Source organism: Mirounga leonina, unplaced genomic scaffold (genome assembly GCF_011800145.1).
Source record: "Mirounga leonina isolate KUSES-001 unplaced genomic scaffold, KU_Mleo_1.0 Mir_94, whole genome shotgun sequence".
Classification (NCBI taxonomy): Eukaryota; Metazoa; Chordata; class Mammalia; order Carnivora; family Phocidae; genus Mirounga; species Mirounga leonina.
In genome coordinates this window covers 40,933,613-40,954,844 of record NW_023270855.1, presented here as the reverse complement: position 1 = coordinate 40,954,844, position 21,232 = coordinate 40,933,613, and the positions used below count along the sequence as shown (strand labels likewise).

Below are 21,232 nucleotides of genomic sequence, written 5' to 3'. Positions count from 1 at the left end.
AGTGCAGTGATCCGACCACCGAATGCCCTCTCTCCTGGGGAGGGCTAGGCCTCAGAGGCAAGCCGCCGCTCTCTGCAGGAAGGCAGGCTAAGGGATGTCTGTGACCCTCCTTCTTCCTTGCTGGTGGGGAGGCAGGAGGGGAGAGTGGAAAGAGATTCTGTTGCTGCTAGGGGCCCTCAGGACCTGCTGGCAGCCTCGGAGGTGACCGTGCGGCAGGCTCCATCTCAGGAGCGGAAGCATGTTTCCTGGGCAGCATCTTTTCGGGCTAGATATGGCAAGCAAGTCTGGGCCCCTGCCTTTGGGGCTGGGACACAGGGTGGCAGGTCTCAGTGCCACCAGTGTCCCTGTGGGAGAGATGTAGAAGCCCCTCCCCCAGAGTGCCCCCACTCCCCTCTCTGCCCCAGAGCCCAGTGCGGGGGGCAGTGGGGAGTGGTCACTGCAGATAGATCATGGCTGGCTGTTCCTTCAACGTGTGGTTCTCAGAGCCCCCAGCCTGGTCCACAGGCGGGCAGTGCTACCCTAGCCGACCTTCCCTACACTGAACAGCTCAAGTGAGGGAGCAGCCGAGAAAGGCTCTTCTCGGGATGAAAGTCCCTTCAGAGCCAGAGCCCACGAGGCCCTGCCTTTCTGAATCCCCAGCAGGCTCCTGGCAGGGCAGGCAGAGGCTCTCTGTGGGAAGCCACTTTCCTACAGCTTCTGCTTCTCCCACTTCCAACGCGGCTCTTGGCCTGCACACCACACTGAGCCTTCCCATCCCTACTGCTGCTCAGGCCCCCACCGGGTTGGGGTGCGCAGGTGTCCACGCCTCTGAGAGGCCAGGATGGGCTTCCTTGCTGGCAAGAAGGGTCAGCCTGACAAAAGCTAGTGTCTGGCAGAGCTATTCACCTCAGTGTAGCCCTGGGAAGTCCTCTTAGCTTACCTCTGGCTCTTGGGACACGAGTTCTGTGGCTGATGGCCTGCTCATCTCCTGGCTCTGCCAGGCCAGGATCACGGAGGACTCTAAGAGAGATTTCCTGTCACACTAGTAGAAGGCCATTCCCTGTGATTCTGGTGGGCAGCTGGATTGGAGGGTACCAAGGAGTCACAGACACTGGTACAGATGAGGAAGGCTCTCACTGCTGCTGGTCCCAGGCCTGAGGAGTCTGCCACAGGCCTGGCCATGTATGCCCAGCCTAGGTGGGCAAGTGGGCTGGGGGTGCGGAGAGGAAGAGGCTGAGGCTGAGCTCCTCAGATCCAGCTCCTGACGATCTGTGAGGGAGGCCGAGGGAAGTCTTGCTGGGTTCAGAGAGCGCCCCTTCCTGTGTCCTCCCTGGGAGGCCTTAGTGGCAGGGGCCTGTCGGCCTGGGCCTGAGCCTGGGTGGGGCACGAAGAGGGCGTGGTCAAGGCTCCTCACCGTCTAGAAGAGGCTGGATAGAAATAGCTGTGCCCATCTGGGCTATGAGTCACCGAGGGGCGTTTTAGCAGTTTCTTGGAGAGGTTCTATTTTAGGTGAGTGCCTGTGACAGCCTGGGTGACGGAGGCTGGGTAAGGGAAGGTTCTGGTGGTGAGTGCAAGAGTTTTAGCACATGCCCTTATTCAACCCTGTCCAGAACCTGAAGGAGGGTCACTCTGAAGTCCCAGGATAAGGAGCTTTACTTCCCAGATCCATCTTCTCAGAAGGTCCTAGAGCGTGCTGTGGCCTGCAGGTACACGATAGCAAGGGAGCCTGGGTGTGCCAAGGGAGCCCGCTACAGGAACTGAATCTGTGGCTACTGCCTGGGCCAGGGCCTGGGCCTCCCCTCCAGGGCTCCCTCTGAGGGTGAGCAGAAACAGCTTGCCCCTGGGAGCTCCTGCTCTTATGGGAGTGAGCCCTCCCTAGCCAAGAGGGACCTTTCTAAAGGGATCTTTGGACTGAGTCCCAGGGGTGCAAATTGTTTCCTGGGAGGCTTTCTCTGTCCAAATGCAGACAGGTCTGGTTGCAAAGGAGGAGCCTCCTCACTGGGACACTGAATCTCCAATCTCATGGCTTTGGCCTTATGGGAACTGTGCCCCCTATTAATAGGCTGTTGGGATTAATCCCACTGCAAGCCTCTCTGGAATGGGCCCTGCTCTGTGCCACGTGGTGTGCTATACACCCTGCATAGTCCTGAGAACCCCTCAACAAGAGCTCACGAGCTGGGTGGGGGGACAGGAGACTACCCAGAGAAACATATTGGCAAATACTTCGGGAAAGAATGAGCACTGTGACGAAAATAAACTAGGTGATTAGCTACAGCGTGCCTGGGTGGTACGTTAGATTGTGTGGCCAGAGAGGGCCCTGATGGGGAGATCTGAGGCCTGTACAGCTGGCCAGCCCGGGGGCAGAGAAAACTGTGAGCTCAGAGGACTACTGCACAGAACAGGAGGCCCAGTGTACCTGGGCTGAGACCGCTAAAGGGGGATGGCTGGGAAGGAGGCCAGAGAGAGGGATGGGCTGGGGCATGGGCCATGGTGAGTTCCCATGGTATGCATGATGGGACTCCACCAAGGGATTTGAGCCTGTAAGTGATATGCTCTGATCTGTATGTAGGTTTTTTGGTGGAAACAAATATCATTGGCTCATGTAACTGGAAGTCCAGGGGTAGACTTAAGGCGTAGCTGAATCCAGGGAATTAAACAAAGTCATCGGGTCTGCTCCGTTCTCCTTACCTTGGCTCCACTTCTGGGTCTATTGATGTCATCCTTAGCATCTCTCTGGATGCTGGGAAAGAAGGCAATTGACCACCCCACCGCTACATTCTTCTAGGAGCAATCCCAAAGGCAAAAAGACCCTCTCTCCCCTGTTGTTCATTTACAAGTAACATGGGTCAGCCCTGTTTGCAAGGTCACACGCCCAGCCCCGCAGCCCTTGCTGAAACCAGTGATTGGCCCAACCGGAGTCTCACACTCACTTTACTCAGGGAGGCGTTGATGCAGAGAGGAAACTCCGTGTCCATCGCAGGAATAGCGACATGTGCTTGTTTGTTCTAGAGGCACAGATTATCCCATTTTCTTAAAAAATGCACCTTTTGCTTAAGGAAAAAAAAAAGGCTTTTTCATTCTACTTACATCACCATTGACATGGCATTACTTTGCTTTCCAGATTGTTCACATCCATCTTGTGTCCTCAGCTAGGCTCCAGGCTCCTCCAGGACAGGGGTCATGGTTTCTTTTTATTTTCTATGCCTCCCTCTCCCTCCTGTTACTCTTCATTTATTTATTCCTTCTGCAAGTTTTTAATTGAACATCTATTGCATCCCAGGCACTGTACTAAGGCCATCCTTTTTGTCTTGGTTTATGTTTTAAAAGATCAAGCTGGCTGCTGTGTAGAAATGGCCCAAAGGGGGCAGCAGGGGAAGGAGAGTGACCAGTTGGAGGCTTTGTGGATCATTGGTGGGGGGGGCATGGGGATGGAATGATGTACACGGATCAGAGGTACAGCCGGCGGGCAGCGGGGAGGACACCTGCGCAGGAGGGTCCGGCAGGCAGCGGATTGGTTCTTGGGGCGTGGGGAGTGTGTAACTACCCCCGTTCTGCTCCAGGCACCTGGCAGCTCCCAGGGGTGGGGGCTGTGCCATCGGTCCCTTCAGCTCTGTCCCCTGGCGACCCAGAACCCCCTGAGCAGGCCTTGTTGCTCCTGCCTATGCTTGGAGCTGACCCTGGCTGCCGTGGGGCCCACGGTGACCTGAGCTATGGGCACCACCAGTCCTGACCACCCTGATGACCATGATGCTTCCTCCTCAGGTGAAGGAGTGGCTCTGTCTGAACTGCCAGATGCAGAGGGCTCTGGGGATGGACATGACCACCGCGCCTCGCTCCAAGAGCCAGCAGCAGCTGCACTCCCCAGCCCTGTCTCCTGCCCAGTCCCCAGCCAAACAGCCCCTGGGGAAGCCGGAGCCAGAGAGATCGCAGGGCCCAGGGGCACCACAGCCCGGCCCCTGCCAGCCTGAGACAGCCAGGGCCACCACAGTGCCGGGGCCTGCCCAAGCAGCTGCCCCTCCGGAGATGGGGAGAGCATCTCCTCAGCCCCTTCTCCCTGTCAAGCCTTCCACAGCGGAGCCCAGGCCACCTGCAGGAGAGGCCCTGGCCAAAAGTGCTACCACAGTGCCCTCGGGGCCTGGTGCTGCTGAGCAGACCCAGGAGGGCCTCACCGGGAAGCTCTTTGGCCTTGGTGCATCCCTGCTGACCCAGGCGAGTACCCTCATGTCTGTGCAGCCTGAGGCTGAGCCCCAGGGCCAGGCTGCCCCCAGCAAAGGGCCACCTAAGATCGTCTTCAGTGATGCCAGCAGGGAAGCTGGCCCGAGACCCCCAGGCTCAGGGCCTGGGCCTGGGCCGGCACCTGGAGCCAAAACCGAGCCTGGAGCTAGAACAGGTCCTGGACTGGGGCCTGGAGCCCCGGCAAGAACTGGGGGAACCACCAGTCCAAAGCATGGCAGAGCGGAACACCAGGCCGCCACCAAGGCCACTGCCAAGCCAAAGACCATGCCGAAGGAAAGGGCCCCCTGCCCACTGTGCCAAGCTGAGCTCAACGTGGACAGCAAGGGTCCCGCCAACTACAACACCTGTACCACCTGCAAGCTCCAGGTGTGCAACCTGTGTGGCTTCAACCCCGCGCCCCACCTGGTAGAGGTAAGAGAGCTGGACCAAGCGTGTTCCCTTGGGCCGTGGCGAGGGCCACGACCCGGAGGCCTGGGAGCCAGAAAGGGCTGCAGAGAGCCGGGTCTTCAGCTGTTGCCAGGCTGCCCCGCCACGGCTGCCGGGGGGTGGGCTCCCTTTCCTGTCCCTGCCCCGTGCTTGTTCCACTCAGAAAACTGACTGGCGGGCGCCTGGGTGGCTCAGTTGGTTAGGCGACTGCCTTCGGCTCAGGTCATGATCCTGGAGTCCCGGGATCGAGTCCCGCATCGGGCTCCCTGCTTGGCAGGGAGTCTGCTTCTCCCTCTCCCACTCCCCGTTTGTGTTCCCTCTCTCGCTGTGTCTTTCTCTGTCAAATAAATAAATAAAATCTTTAAAAAAAAAAAAAAGAAAACTGACTGGCACAGCGCAAGGGGGAATGGTGCCCCCTGCCTCTGACTGGCTGACTGGTGCCCCGGGGCCAGTCCCAGAGGTCGCCAGGCTTGGGAAGCCTGAACTGGCCGCCCCATTCCCAGCTCCCCTGGGCCTGGCCTGAGGAAAGATGCTAATCTCCCCTGCTCGGGTAGGAAGAGCCTGAGGTCCTGTCCTGCCCGCAGTCTGAGCCGCACAGGGCACTGAAGGGTTGTTAGGCAGAAGGCTGTGCCCCATTGCCCGGGCTCCAGCCTACCAGGGAGCATCCTCCCTCCATCCCGTCCTCTGAGGTTACAGATATTGATGCCCGCTTGTCAAAGCCATAGTCTTTGGGCCACATATTTTCCTTTGGCTGGGCCTGGTTCTCCCTGGGGCTGCTTGTGGGGATGCTCAGAGATGTTCTTCTTACCCATAGGGAAGTTTGAGGGAGTTCTGGGGTTGGGGCCTGTCTCTGCGTCCTTGGTCCCGGGAAGGGTTCTGAGCACTGTGCAGAGCTGGGTGGAAAAGAACAGGAGGCCCAGTGTTCTCTCAAAGCTCCGAGCCCAGCCTGGCAGGCTCAGGAGGTACAGAGGTTCCTGGGCAGAGCTGGATCAGCCTGGACCCGGAGGCTGCTTCTGCACCTCCCCTTACTAACTCTGCCCTGCCCAGGGCCATCTATGTCAACCCTACCTTGCCTGCCTTGGTCATAACTTGTGTGTCCCGTTCCATGGAGGATCCTAAGGGGCAAGATGAGCGATTGGCTCATCTTGACAGGCGGATGCATCCCCAGCTGTGTCACATCAGGAGATGGTCAAGCCAAAGCCCTTCCTCCTGCACATGGGCAGCCACCCTTGGGGCTTCTAGGCTGAGCCGTGCATGGTCAGTGGTGGGGCAGGGGAGCCTCGGCACCTTGTTCTGACTTGCCTTGGGTCAGGCCTCCATTGGAGCAGCCCATTGTGATAAGGGAGACGGCTTTGGCTGTCCGACTCTGCTTTTCCAACACGCAGAAAGAGGCAGCTCTAATGAAGACAAGTGACCTCCTCAGATGAGGACCATGTGGCCCTCTAGGCCCCATACTGCCACCTCTTAATCCCTAGATCCAGTGGCTCACTGGAGGACAGCTGGCCTGGCTGGCTGGGGTGGGGAGGGGGCACCAAGGGGCCACCACAGAGCCAGAGGAGCCCCCGTCCAGAGACTGCCTGGTAACACTCACTGCCACTTGAGTGGGACGCCCTGACACTAAGGGACTGTGAGCCCTGTTGGATGGCTGAGCTGGCCCAGCCCGGGGGCCCCTTGTCCTGGAGAGACCTCCTGGCCCACATGTCCTCATTCAGCAGGACATGCACAGAGGAAGGGGGAAAACGGTCTCTGCCCAGGAGTGTAAACGTTCCTGACAGCTCCTTTCAGCAGCCCCTGGGCCAGGCCAGGGAAAGCGCTGATTCTGCCCAAACATGTCTCAGTCACATGCTGACTCTGGATGAGCATCTGGCTTCTGATCCGAGCCTCTCACTAGCTGCTTGGGTGTCACCTTCCTGGACTCCGGAGCTTCTGCTTCTTGATAGCCGACATCGCCCCCTCCTCAGGTTGTTTTTTCAGAGGAAATTTCCAAGGGAAATGGGATCTAGTTCTACTGCTTCCTTCATTGTATGCTCTGGACTCCCTGTCTAGAAAGAAGAAGGTAAAAGGTGTTACAGCTCCGAGATGTTGAAGAAAATTGTCCCGGGTGTCCTGCTGTCTCCATGTCCTGCGCCACTGCCACCTCCTTGGCCAGAACCAGCCTTGCCATCGCAGGATCTGATGGGTTCCATGGGCCTGACCACAGAGCTGCTGGGTGTCCTGGTCCTGGCTTCTCCCCACCCTGAGGCCGCTGCTTCCTTGCCTCTTGCTCCTAATAGTCAGGGTAGCCCAGCTTCTCCGGCTCCTTTCTCCTCACGGCTCTGCTTCATTTCCTTTCTTTCTTTCTTTCTTTCTTTCTTTCTTTCTTTCTTTCTTTCTTTCTTTCTTTCTTTCTTTCTTTTCTTTCTTCCTTTCTTCCTTTCTTCCTTTCTTCCTTTCTTCCTTTCTCCTTTCTTTCTCCTTTCTTTCTTTCTTTCTTCCTTTCTTCCTTTCTTCCTTTCTTCCTTTCTTCCTTTCTTCCTTTCTTTCTTTCTTTCTTTCTTTCTCTTTCCTCTCCTTTCCTTTTTTGCTTAGTAGCCTCCATGCCCATCGTGGAGCCCAATGCGGGGCTTGAACTCACAACCCTGAGATCGTGACCTGAGCTGAGACTAAGAGTCAGATACTTAACCGACTGAGCCACCCAGGTGCCCCATGGCTCTGCTTGTTAATGCTGCTATCTCCAGGGGGTTCCTGGGGAAGGTGTGGGTGGGCAGTCACGATGCCTCCCTCCTGTGGTTCCCACCACCATTGCTGCTTTTCTTCACTGTAACCAGGCCACGGGCCGTTTTTGATCTCACCTCGGCAAATGGCCACTGGATATTCAGAGCAATTGTGTGCTTCCCTGTGACCTACTTGCGTGTTTTGGTGAGAGGCTCCTGATTTCTCAGCAGGTGTCCTAGACACATCGTGCCTTGGGAGTGAGGTGGCAGGGCCAGCAGGTAGGGGTAGGTCTGCTCTGGCTGTCTCTCCCACACCTAGCTAATGAGTGCCAGCCCGCCAGGCCCGGGATGACTGTGCTGTCTCTGGGCCTAGTGTGAGGCAGAGGGACCCCTGTCTGTGTAGGCTGGGGGCTTGAGGGAGGGATAGACCAGGGAGGCCCCACTGCTAGCTCCCCACTTGTCTGTTAGACCTGCTGTGGCTCCACCCGAGACCAGAGCCAACTGTCTGGGCTGTTGGGTTGGGAATTTTCCTCAACATCTCGGAGCTGTAAAACCTTTTACCTTCTTTCTAGATAGGGAGTCCAGAGCATACAATGAAGGAAGCAGTAGAGCTAGATCCCTTTTCCCTCTGAAATTTCCTCTGGAAAAAAATAATAACCATAGTGCTATTTAGTGAGTCATTTCATAATTAAGAGTTGTTGATTCCAAATTTTTTACCTACTTATCTTTCTGAAGGATAATAGTACCCTCTGGCTTAATTTTTAATTGGCTTTTAGTTAAAAATAGAGTTTGTGAAGAAATTAGTGGAATTGGAAATGTTATAGTAACATCACCAGTTTCTGATCTTATTATAATTGCCAAAATACCAGCCATACCCTTGAGAAGTCGGGCCTCCTTGGGCAAAGGGCCTGGTGCCTGTGATATGCGGGGCTGGCCTGGGCTTATCTGAGGCAGAGGCTGAGGCCAGCAGCTGCCTCTGGGGATCATGATCTCAGGGAGCCCTGTCTCCTCCATGTGGAATGGAGGTTTCTGGGAGAACCAACTGAGATGCTATACTTCAGGTACTTAGGTAAGGTCCAGCACACAGCCAGGAGATTGGAACCAGTGTCCTAACAGAGAGTCTCCGTGCGAGGAAGAAAGAGTCCCTACCGGCCCCCAACTATCTGGGTGTCAATCAACCCTGTGACCAGTGCAAGACCCTGGTCTCATGAGGGATGCCCCATGGGGAACGGACACATTTGGTACTAGAGAGTGAGGAGAGCACAGCCCCGCCAGAAAGGTGCATGTTGGGGATATCAGGGAGGATTCCTCTTCTTGGAGGAGAGGCCCAGAAAGGAGAAGCTTAAGCATGTCCAGGGACGGGGAGGGACGGGGTCGCAGCATCAGGAGAACAGTAGCCCCAGTGACGGTCATGCCCGGAGTCCAATGGCTGAGTCTCGGGCTCTTTAAGTCAGGACATCCCTTCTCTGGATTTCTCATCTGCTGCCTGTTGTCTGACAGTGAAGCTGGGGATGGGGATATGTTGGGCCCAGCAGCCGGCCGTGGGGTGTTGGTCAGCCTGGTGTCACTGTAATCAGATTGACACAGGCCAGCTCCATATACACAGAGATTGTGTTCTGCGGGGTCATTCAGACCATGGCAGGCAGTGCAAGGAGGATGCCCAACGTCCACTGCAGCCTCGCCAGGCAACCTTGGCCCTTGAGTCACAGTAGCCAGTGGTCCTGGAAGGCAGCTGGGCTCGTCCGCCTGTGGGGGTGCTCCACCAACTCTCGGACAACTTGCTTCCCCTTCCTCACCCTGACCCCACCTCCCACCATGAGGTGGTGATTGCCCTGGGGCGTTGCGACCTTCCTGCCCCCAGAAAGGAACTGGACCGAGGGAGATAAGGCAGAAATGGCCATCAGGCCGCCCACTGTCCATTCCCAGGTCCCAGATCATCCCCTGCCCACTTGCCAAGGGGGACAGGCAAAGGGGAAACAGGCAGCAGCTCCCTGGAGGCTGGGGCTGGGACAGAAGAGTGTAGGAGAGGGTGTGCAAGTGAATGAATGAATGAGGGAATAAACCCTTAAGGGGAGAGTGAATGAATGAATAAGGGAATAAGCCCTAAAGGGGAGCATGAATGAACAAATGAAGGAGTAGAATAATGGAATGAATAAGCAGGGGTGGAGCGGGGTGGGCCTGCTATACTGGGCAGAGATCAGAGCTGAGGGAATTTTAAAGAAATCAGGACCTCTATTCCAACCCCCAGGCACAGAGCCTCCCCATGGCCTGCCTCCCACCCCATCCCCATTCCCCAGAAGACTTAGGTCTGGGGCCAGGGCTCCTCAGGCTCTGCCCCTCCAGGCCCCAGCGCTCTGTAACCTTCTCCCCACCCCCCAACCTCCAGAGAGCTGGGGAAGGGCCTCCAGCAGCCAGGTCAGGTGTTTATTTTTAGCCCTTACCTCACATGCCTCCCCCTGCCTGCCTTCCCTCCCTTCCTGGCTGACTGCTATAGCGGAGCCAAGAGCAACAGGGCCAACTGGGCAGCCCCTTCTGCAGCCTGGTGGCCTCCGTGAATAGCGTGGGAAGGAACAAAACCCTGGGGAGCGTGTGACAAGTGACATGCTCTGCTGAGGGCTGGGCCTCTAGGCTTAGGTAAGCAGGCTGCTGCATGCGCTGGCCCTGAGCCCCCGGCATGAGGTCTGTCTCCTCCGTTCAGACCATCCTTCCAAGGTGCCCTTGCTTCACTGGAGACTGTTGCTTCTGGGGTGGGGTCTGCAGGCCAGAGATAGGGGTCAGAGGTTTGCGAAGCCACCAGGGTGAGCCAGGCCAGATGACCTAACCTCGAGAGGCTTAACCTGGAATGGCTGTGTGCAGGGACTCAAAGTGGAATCAGGAGAATATTGCCATAGGCCAGTCCCCCCGCCCCCCATCTGGGCCCTGATCCTCACCCCATCTTGCTGATCCTGGGGCTTTTCTCACTTCCAGAATTCTCTTGGCCTCTGCCTACACCCCTCTCACCTCGCCAGGGTCTCTTTGTCATCTCAGAGTCCTCTGACCTTGGAGGGATTTCCATTGTGTCCCCAGCTGACGTCAGAGGCACGTGGGCAGGATTTCAGGCTCAGGCTCCGTACTCTTCCATGCCCCATCTCTCTCAGGGCCTGGGCTCAGCCTGTCTAGCTAGCATTCTCCCCAGGCACCTCTAGGGGAGACCAGGCCAAGTGAGCCCAAGACCCAGCAAGTAGCCAGCACCCATTGCTTCCTAGGGGTTTGTGTCAGGGATACATAGAGGATCAGACAGGGTCCATGGGGGTCAGTAGTGGTGCTAAGGCCAAACCCTCCAGGGAACGGGGTGAGGACACCTAGGACTTGTGAAGGGTCACCCTCCATCACTGGGCGCCTCTGCTCAGGACCTGTGCATGGGATTGGGCTTCAGGGCAGAGTCAGAGCTCCAGTCTCAGGGAACGACCTCAAGGCCCAGAGTAACAAGGCCGTGGACCAGGCCTATCCCTCAACATACACCAGGGGCCTGCCACTTGCCTGGCCTGGCCTCTGCTGGGGCCCAGGCCAGAGATGTGATATGTAGCCCCGTGGACAGGACACCGGGGCAGAATCATTGACGTGCCATCTGCCACGGTGGCCTGGGGATGCCAGGCTGCGGGCAGGCACTCTGGGGGCACCATGCTTCCAAGGATCTGCCAGGCAGGCTGGGGTCTGACATGGGCTCAGGGCAATGTGCGAGGTAAGGGTGCCGAGGCTGCCCGCCCACTTTGGGCTGGCGAGGGCCAAGGGCCACCTCCCTGCCCTGGCTCCTGGCTCTGTGATCCTGTGGTTCTGTGTCTTGTGTTTCTCCTTAATGGCCCAGCCAAGTGGCCAAGCTGCTGGTGGGATCCTAAGTGTCTGGGCACATGGGATGAGGAGCAGCAGGAAGTCTCTGCCCCCTCCTCTGGTGTGAGAGCAGGCACGGGTGTGTGGTTACCCTCTTTCCCACCTCACCCCCTCTGGGCCATGGTAGGGCCTCCAGTCTTGGCAAGAGGAGTCCTGGCTCTGACAGTGTCTGACCGTGAAGCTGGGAGGAAGTTCCTGGGAGACATGGCCCTATCAGCCCCTGACCGGCTACAGGAATCAGCCCCTCAGGGCCTAGGATGCTCAGACCTCACCCCTGTGCAGACAGCTGGAGCCGGGGGAATCAGACTTGGTTTCTGGTGTTCTAGGAACTTCACCACTGATATCCATGTCACACTTGGATGACCAGTTTGGGTCTGTGGACTCCAGGAACGCTTCCTGCCAGCACCCCCGGTGTCTGTCTTCGTCCTGGCTGTGTCTCCAGCCCCCAGCACTGAGCCTGACGGGGGGATGACCCTCAGAGTGGTGGACTGATGGTTGAGGGTTCGGTCCCCACCCAGCTCTGGAGGAAGCAGGGCCCCTGGCCTCAGTGCGGCAGGGGGAGTGCACAGTCCCCATCGGAGGAATAGTCCAGAGCCCTGGGGGCAGGAGGAGGCTTCCACCTGAGGGTCTTTGCTGACCTTGGACAGGGAGACTTGGGCTGGGGGGTGTGGGCAGAGGGAACTGCTCAGCCCCATCCTCCCAGCAGGGCTTCTCCCAGACAGCCTCCCCTGGCCCCAGGAGTCTGCAGCCTCCCAGCACAGCCCTTACTTAGGAAGGGTGTGGGGAAGGATGGGGTCTGAGGCCACTCCTGGTTTGCAGGGGCTCTGGGCTGCTGGACTCTGCCCCAGTTCCCCCTCTTCCCCAGACTCACGGGCTACCTGTAGCCTCCCCTCCCCCGCAGGTCTCCTTTTCTGGCCAGGTGAAAAAGCTTGCTTCGGTGTCATGCTTTAGAAGCTGTCCTGCTTACGATTACAGAAATAGTCATGGAAACATTCTTTGAGTACTTTAGGGTCTTTGTGATTTTCATCAATCCCCTCCCCTCCCATTTCCTTACAGAAAACCGAGTGGCTCTGCCTGAACTGCCAAACTAAGCGGCTGCTAGAGGGAAGCCTGGGAGAGCCGACGCCCCTGCCGCTGCCCACCTCTCAACAGCCCCCTGCAGGGGCCCCTCTCCGGGCACCTGGAGCAGCCCCTCCGAAGCAGAAAGGGCCACAGGGGCCGGCCCAGCCATCAGGCCCCCCGCCTGCCAAGGCCAGTCCCCTGCCCACCAAGGCCAGCCCCCAGGCTAAGCCCCTCAGGGCTTCTGAACCCAGCAGGACCCTGAGTGGTGCCCAGGAAAAGAAGACAGGAATCCCAGCTAAAGCCGAGCCTGGGCCGAAACCACCTCCAGAGACTACCCTACCCCCTGGGACTCCCAAAGGAAAGACAGGGCCCCGGAGGACTGAACCTGCCACCCCTGTCGTCAGGGCCGTTCCAGAAGCCCCCAAGGGTGGGGAGTCAGAGGTCAGTCTCACTCACTTCTGGGACCCTAGCTCTCAGGTGGGACGGTCTAGGGAAAGGCTTGGTTCTCTGGGACGTAGGCCTGGGACAGGCCCCTTGGGGCCGCGGAGGAGGTAAGGGATGCCTGGATGAGGCCCTGGTGGGCCTGTGAGTTCTAGGCTAGCCCTGTGTCTGGCACGTGGTTGAATACTTTGGTGGGTTTTGCTCCCATTTGATCTAATAAAGCTTCTCTTTGAGAAACTTCTCTTTGAGGGTGCTTGGGGTTTCCAAGGCCAGAGAAATGGAGGACGGTGGGCCATGATCCCCTGGGCAGTGGAGGGCCCCTTGCTCGGGCTTCCCCAGCGAGCTGTCTGCCACAGGGAGGCAAGTGTCTGCTTCTCACCCTGCTGCAGGAGCTGGTGGGCAAGCCGTACTCTCAGGACCCGTCCCGGAGCCCACAGAGCCTCAGCGACACAGGCTACTCCTCCGACGGCATCTCCAGCTCCCAGAGCGAGATCACAGGCGTCGTACAGCAGGAGGTGGAGCAGCTGGACAGCGCGGGGGTGACAGGGCCTCGCCCGCCCAGCCCCTCCGAGCTCCACAAGGTGGGGAGCAGCATGCGACCTTCGCTGGAGGCCCAGGGCCCGGCCCCCAGGGGCGAGCCGAGCAAGCCGCCCAGGAGCCGTAGGGACGAGCAGAAGCGGAGGCCCCACTCCTTGTCCATCATGCCCGAGGCCTATGACTCCGACGAGGAGCTGGAGGATATCCTGGAGGAAGAGGAAGACTCCCTGGAGTGGGGGCACCAGAGGGAGCATCAGGACACAGCCGAGTCCTCAGACGACTTCGGCAGCCAGCTGAGACACAACTACGTGGAGGACAGCAGTGAGGGTGGCTTGTCCCCTCTCCCACCCCAGCCCCCAGCCCGGGCCGCAGAACTGACTGACGAGGAGTTCATGCGACGGCAGATACTGGAGATGAGCGCCGAGGAAGACAACCTGGAAGAGGAGGACGCCACCGCCTCCGGCCACGGCCTGGCCAAACCTAGCGCCCAGAAGGGCGGCCCCAGGCCCCGGCCCGAGCCCAGCCAAGACCCAGCGGCTCCGCCGAAGAGACGTCTGCCGCACAATGCCACCACGGGCTACGAGGAGCTGCTCCCTGAGGGAGGCCCAGCCGAGGCCGGCGACAGCACCGGGGCCCTGCAGGGGGGGCTGCGCCGCTTTAAGACCATTGAGCTCAACAGCACGGGCAGCTATGGCCACGAGCTGGACCTGGGCCAAGGCCCTGACCCCAGCCTGGAGCGGGAGCCCGAGCTGGAGATGGAGAGCCTGACGGGCTCGCCTGAGGACCGCTCCCGCGGGGAGCACTCCTCCACGCTGCCGGCCTCCACGCCCAGCTACACTTCCGGCACCTCTCCCACCTCCCTGTCCTCACTGGAGGAGGACAGCGACAGCAGCCCCAGCCGCCGGCAGCGGCTGGAGGAAGCAAAGCAGCAGCGCAAGGCCCGGCACCGCTCCCACGGGCCCCTGCTGCCCACCATCGAGGACTCCTCGGAGGAGGAGGAGCTGCGGGAGGAGGAGGAGCTGCTGCGGGAGCAGGAGAAGATGCGGGAGGTAGAGCAGCAGCGCATCCGCAGCACTGCCCGCAAGACGCGGCGAGACAAGGAAGAGCTGCGGGCCCAGCGGCGGCGTGAGCGCTCCAAGACTCCCCCGAGCAACCTGTCACCCATCGAGGATGCCTCCCCAACGGAGGAGCTGAGGCAGGCGGCCGAGATGGAGGAGCTCCATCGCTCCTCCTGCTCCGAGTACTCGCCCTCCCCTTCCCTCGACTCAGAGGCCGAAGCCCTGGACGGTGGCCCCAGCCGGCTCTACAAGTCGGGCAGTGAGTACAACCTGCCCACCTTCATGTCCCTCTACTCGCCAACGGAGACGCCCTCGGGCAGCGCGGCCACTCCCGGCGCGGGCCGGCCCCTCAAAAGCGCGGAAGAGGCCTATGAGGAGATGATGCGCAAGGCCGAGCTGCTCCAGCGGCAGCAGGGGCAGGTGGCAGGCGGCCCCTCTCAGCCCCCCGGCCCCCGGAGCCAGGGCGCCTTTGAGTACCAGGACACCCCCGACCAAGACTATGGCCGGGCTGCGCAGCCTGCCCCCGAGGGCACACCGGCCAGCCTGGGGGCCGCCGTGTACGAGGAGATCCTTCAGACGTCACAGAGCATTGCCCGCATGCGGCAGGCCTCCTCCCGGGACCTGGCCTTCGCCGAGGACAAGAAGAAGGAGAAGCAGTTTCTGAATGCCGACAGTGCGTACATGGACCCAATGAAGCAGAATGGCGGCCCACTCACGCCTGGCACCAGTCCCACCCAGCTCGCCGCCCCCGTGTCCTTCTCCACCTCCACCTCCTCAGACAGTAGTGGTGGCCGAGTCATTCCTGATGTCCGCGTTACTCAGCATTTTGCAAAGGAGCCTCAGGACCCTCTCAAGCTTCACAGCTCCCCTGCATCCCCCAGCTCTGCCTCCAAGGAGGTAGGCGTATCTTTCTCCCAGGGCCCTGGCACCCCGGGCACCACAGCCGTGGCTCCTTGTCCCGCCAGCCTGTCACGAGGTTACGTGACTCCCACCTCCCCAGCAGGCTCTGAGCGCAGCCCTTCACCATCTTCCGTAGGCCGTAGCTACGGACAGAGCCCAGCCACTGCAAACTATGGGTCCCAAACTGAGGAGCTACCCGCGGCCCTCAGCGGCCCCACTGCCAGTGGACGGGTTGCCAGAGACAAGCCCCTGAGTGTGAGTGACGGGGAGAGCGGCCCCCACAAGGCCTCCCGGGGCTATGCCTACTTCACGGGCTCTAGCCCACCTCTCTCTCCATCTTCTCCCTCAGAGAGTCCCACGTTCTCCCCTGGTAAGCTGGGCCCAAGGGCCACAGCCGAGTTCTCTACACAGACGCCAAGCCCGACCCCGGCCTTGGACATGCCTCGGAGCCCTGGTGCCCTGACCCCAGCACCCATGGTGGCTCAGGGCACACAAACGCCACACCGACCTAGCACACCTCGCCTGGTGTGGCAGCAGTCCTCTCGGGAGGCCCCCTTTATGGTCATCACTTTAGCATCAGACGCCTCCGGCCAGACCAGAATGGTACATGCTAGTGCCTCCACCTCCCCAGTGTGTTCGCCCACCACCCACAGCTACAGCCAGACGACACCTCCCAGTGCGTCCCAGCTGCCCCCGGAGCCGCCCGGGCCACCTGGCTTCCCCCGGGCACCCGGCGCTGGTGCGGATGGGCCCTTGGCAGTATATGGCTGGGGCGCCCTCCCTGCTGAGAACATCTCCCTGTGCCGGATCTCCTCTGTCCCGGGAACGTCTAGGGTGGAGCCAGGCCCCAGACCTCCGGGCAGTGCTGTGGTAGACCTTCGCACAGCTGTCAAGCCCACACCCATCATCCTTACTGACCAGGGCATGGACCTGACCTCTCTTGCCGTGGAAGCAAGGAAGTATGGCCTTGCCCTGGATCCAATCCCAGGACGGCAGTCGACTGCTGTGCAGCCTTTGGTCATCAACCTCAACGCCCAGGAGCAGACCCATGCCTTCCTCAGCACCTCCACCACCATGAGCATCACCATGGCCTCATCTGTGCTCATGGCTCAGCAAAAGCAGCCTGTGGTCTATGGAGACCCCTTCCAGAGCCGGCTTGACTTTGGCCAGGGTGCGGGTAGCCCCGTGTGTCTGGCCCAGGTCAAGCAGGTAGAGCAGGCTGTCCAGACAGCCCCGTACCGAGGTGGGCCCCGTGGAAGACCTAGGGAGCCCAAGTTTGCCAGGTATAACCTGCCCAACCAGGTAGCCCCTCTAGCCAGAAGGGACGTTTTAATCACTCAGATGGGCACTGCCCAGAGTGTTGGCCTCAAATCAGGTCCAGTGCCAGAGCCGGGCGCTGAACCCCACCGGGCTGCCCCCGCAGAGCTGCGGTCACACGCTATGCCCGGTGCCAGGAAGCCACACACAGTGGTGGTGCAGATGGGAGAGGGCACGGCAGGCACTGTGACCACACTGCTCCCGGAGGAGCCCGCAGGTGCCCTGGACCTCACCGGGATGAGGCCTGAGAGCCAGATGGCGTGCTGTGACATGGTCTACAAGTTGCCCTTTGGCAGTAGCTGCACGGGCACCTTCCACCCCACGCCCAGCGCACCTGAGAAGAGTGTGGCGGACATTGCCCCACCCGGCCAAAGCGGCGGCCCCTTCTACAGTCCCCGGGACCCTGAGCCTCCTGAGCCCCCCAGCTACCGGGCACAGGGGGTAGCGGGGCCTGGGCCCCACGAGGAGCAGAGGCCCTACCCACAGGGCCTCCACGGCAGGCTATACTCCTCCATGTCTGACACCAATTTGGCTGAGGCTGGCCTCAACTACCACGCGCACAGGATTGGGCAGCTCTTCCAGGGCCCTGGACGAGACTCCGCTGTGGATCTCAGCTCGCTGAAGCACTCCTACAGCCTGGGCTTCGTGGATGGACGCTACCTTGGGCAGGGCTTGCAGTATGGCTCATACACAGACCTGCGTCATCCCACGGACGTTTGGACTCCCCCGCTTCCCATGCGGCGCTACAGTTCAGTGTCAAACATCTACTCAGACCACAGGTATGGCCCGCGGGGAGATGCCGCTGGCTTCCAGGAGGCCAGCCTGGCCCAGTACAGTGCCACCACCGCCCGCGAGATCAGCCGCATGTGTGCTGCCCTCAACTCCATGGACCAGTATGGAGGGCGGCATGGCAGCGGTGGCGGTGGCCCTGACCTCATGCAGTATCAGCCTCAGCCCGGGCCTGGGCTCAGCGCCCCCCAGGGTCTGGCTCCCCTCAGACCCGGCCTCCTTGGCAACCCCACCTTCCCAGAGGGCCACCCAGGTCCTGGGAACCTGGCCCAGTACCGGCCTCCGGTCGGCCAGGGAACGGCAATCAGACAGCTGCTGCCATCCACAGCCACCGTGCGCGCCGCCGACGGCATGATCTACTCAACTATCAACACTCCAATTGCTGCCACACTGCCCATAACCACCCAGCCCGCCTCGGTACTGCGGCCCATGGTGCGCCGCGGCATGTACAGGCCTTACGTGTCCGGCGGAGTCACAGCCGTGCCGCTCACCAGCCTGACGCGCATGCCCGTGATTGCCCCCCGGATACCTCTTGGGCCCACGGGGCTGTACCGATATCCTGCACCAAGCAGATTCCCCACTGCTTCCAGTGTTCCACCTGCTGAGGGTCCTGTCTACCTGGGCAAACCCGCTGCTGCCAAGGCCCCGGGGGCTGGGGGCCCACCAAGGCCAGAGCTGCCTGCAGGGGCGGTTCGGGAAGAGCCTCTCGCCACAGCCACCCCTGCTGCCGCCAAGGAGGCCCTAGCAGCCCCAGCCCCAGCCCCGGCCCCAGCGCCGCTGGCTGGCCAGAAGCCTCCCGTAGATGCTGCTCCTGGGGGCAGCAGCGGGGCCCTCGGCCGGCCCGGGCTGGAGAAGGAGGACGCCGCGCAGGAGGAGCGGCAGCGGAAGCAGCAGGAGCAGCTGCTGCAGCTGGAGCGGGAGCGGGTGGAGTTGGAGAAGCTGCGGCAGCTGCGGCTGCAGGAAGAGCTGGAGCGGGAGCGCGTGGAGCTGCAGCGGCACCGCGAGGAAGAGCAGCTGCTGGTGCAGCGGGAGCTGCAGGAGCTGCAGACCATCAAGCACCACGTGCTGCAGCAGCAGCAGGAGGAACGGCAGGCTCAGTTCGCCCTGCAGCGCGAGCAGCTAGCACAGCAGCGCCTGCAGCTGGAGCAGATCCAGCAGCTGCAGCAGCAGCTGCAGCAGCAGCTAGAGGAACAGAAGCAGCGGCAGAAGGCCCCCTTCCCCGTGGCCTGCGAGGCACCTGGCCGGGGGCCTCCCCCAGCTGCCCCGGAGCTGGCTCAGAACGGCCAGTACTGGCCCCCTCTGAGCCACACGGCCTTCATCGCGGTGGCAGGGCCAGAGGGGCCTGGGCAGCCTCGGGAGCCCGGGCTGCATCGGGGCCTCCCCAGCTCGGCGTCGGACATGTCGCTGCAGACTGAGGAGCCGTGGGAGGCGGGCCGCAGCGGCATCAAGAAGCGGCACTCCATGCCTCGCCTGCGGGATGCCTGCGAGCCGGAGTCGGGCCCCGAGCCCTGTGCGGTCCGGAGGATCGCAGACAGCAGCGTGCAGACGGACGACGAGGAGGGCGAGGGCCGCTACCTCCTGACCCGGCGGCGCCGGGCGCGGCGGAGTGCCGACTGCAGCGTGCAGACTGACGACGAGGACAGTGCTGAGTGGGAGCAGCCCGTGCGCCGCCGCCGGTCCCGTCTGTCCCGCCACTCGGACTCCGGCTCCGACAGCAGGCACGATGCTGCTGCCTCGTCATCCCCTGCGGCTGCTGCCGCGAAGGCCATGAGCAGCGTGGGCATCCAGACCATCACTGACTGCTCCGTGCAGACGGAGCCCGACCAGCTGCCCAGGGTCTCTCCGGCCATCCACATCACAGCCGCAACCGACCCCAAGGTGGAGATTGTCCGGTACATCTCGGCGCCAGAGAAGACTGGGCGTGGGGAGAGCCTGGCCTGCCAGACGGAGCCCGAGGGGCAGGCCCAGGGTGTGGCTGGGCCACAGCTGGTAGGGCCGACCGCCATCAGCCCCTACCTGCCCGGCATCCAGATCGTCACCCCTGGGCCCCTGGGCAGATTCGAAAAAAAGAAGCCGGATCCCCTGGAGATTGGATACCAGGCCCAGCTGCCCCCGGAGTCCCTGTCCCAGCTTGTGAGCCGCCAGCCTCCCAAGTCCCCCCAGGTCCTCTACTCACCGGTCTCACCCCTGTCCCCACACCGGCTCCTGGACACCTCCTTTGCTTCTAGTGAGAGGCTGAACAAGGCTCACGTGAGTCCCCAGAAGCACTTCACGGCTGACAGCGCTCTCCGCCAGCAGACGCTGCCTCGCCCCATGAAGACCCTGCAGCGGTCCTTGTCCGACCCTAAGCCCCTCAGCCCCACCGCCGAGGAGTCTGCCAAAGAGAGGTTCTCCCTCTACCAGCACCAGGGGGGACTGGGTAGCCAGGTATGGGCACAGGGGCTGGTCCAGGGTGGGACAGGGGTCTCTGTCTAGCCTGGGGGCCCCACAGGGAGGGGTATCTCCTGGGGAGGCGGTGGTGGAGTCACCTCCAGCTCCAGAGGCTCAGAGGAAGGAGTTGAGGATGAGGGCTGGACCTTCTTTCGGTGGAGCCTGCAGCCTGGCAAGGACATCTGGGCAAATACACACTCGCACGCTGGCCCCCACAGCCACCCATCCACACACCACTGGAAACTTCAGCCTTCCCTCAGCACTGCCTCTTCACGGCCCATACCTGCTCCAGCCCCTACCACGTCCCCACCCCAGACCGGGCCCCTCCCATTCCAAACCTCTACTGTGGATGTTGCCTTAGAAAATCAGCAACACGGACCAGCTGGACCGCTCCCTACTCCCCAGCCCTGGCCCGGCTGCCATGGCCCCACAGAAAGCCCAAACCTCTGGGCCTAGCATTCAAGGTCCATCCCAATAGGCTGCAGCGTGCTCTTGGTCTTATCTTGTCCCCTGCCCTTCTCTGGCCCTCAATAAATCACTTACACTCCTGTTTGCTCCCCTAGGCAGGGAACCCTGCAGCATAAACCTACCCTTGCCTGTGGCTTTAGTTGCTGAACGGTGCCCTGGGACTGGGCGAGGTGGCCTGCTGTGGGCTGCTGTGCAGGGGGAGATGGGAGTTGCAAGGGCCCAATGCCAAGGATTTTGAGTGCCAGGCTGAGGAGCGTGGGCTTTTCTCATAGGCCCTTGGAGCCTCTGGAGGTTTTAGGCAGGTGAGACAGGGCCAGGTGGGTGTTTTTGTTTTTTTTTTAAGATTTTATCTATTTGAGAGAGGGAGTATGAGTGTGGGTAGGGGCAGAGGGAGAGGGGGAAGCAGACTCCCCACTGAGCAGGGAGCCCGATGTGGGGCTCAATCCCAGGACCCCAAGATCAAGACCTGAGCCGAAGGCAGACGCTTAACCGACTGAACCACTCAGGTGCCCCAAGATGGGTATTTTAGAAAGCTTCCTGGGCAGAATGTGGGCAGATGGGCTGAAAGACCACACAATGGCCCTGGGGGAAAAGGGTAGGAACCAGAGGCATTGTGAGGTATGTCTACCTGTTTTCTGGGTGTGATGCATAGAGGAGAGGGTGGGGCCTCGAAGTGGGGTCCTGCAGGTGATGAGCTTAGGTAGTGGAGAGCCCTGGGGTGTGCAGGCCAGAGAGCATGGTGGTGGGATCAGGAGTGTGGGCTAGCCGTGTGGTGCCATGGCATGATGGGCGCTCTTGGTGAGCAACGAAAATAACAAAAGATGAACAATAGAGTGAGGAGTTCAAAAAGTGAAATTTATTGGGGCGCCCGGGTGGCTGAGTCAGTTAATCGTCCGACTCTTGATCTCAGCTCAGGTCTTGATCTCAGGGCTGTGAGTTCAAGCCGCACAATGGGCTCCATGCCCAAAGTGAAATAAATTTATTTATTTATTTATTTATTTATTTATTTATTTATTTATTTATTTATTT

General features: G+C 60.5%; 1 protein-coding gene across 1 annotated transcript in view; it reads left to right on the top strand.

The window, feature by feature from the left end:
- Positions 1-21,232, top strand: part of BSN (bassoon presynaptic cytomatrix protein) — an 89,879-nt gene that overhangs the window by 59,548 nt on the left and 9,099 nt on the right. The window contains exons 3-5 of the mRNA XM_034997001.1: positions 3,742-4,626; positions 12,258-12,704; positions 13,094-19,732. Of these exons, the coding sequence (XP_034852892.1) occupies positions 3,742-4,626; positions 12,258-12,704; positions 13,094-19,732 (7,971 nt within the window). The remainder of the gene's footprint in view (positions 1-3,741; positions 4,627-12,257; positions 12,705-13,093; positions 19,733-21,232) is intronic.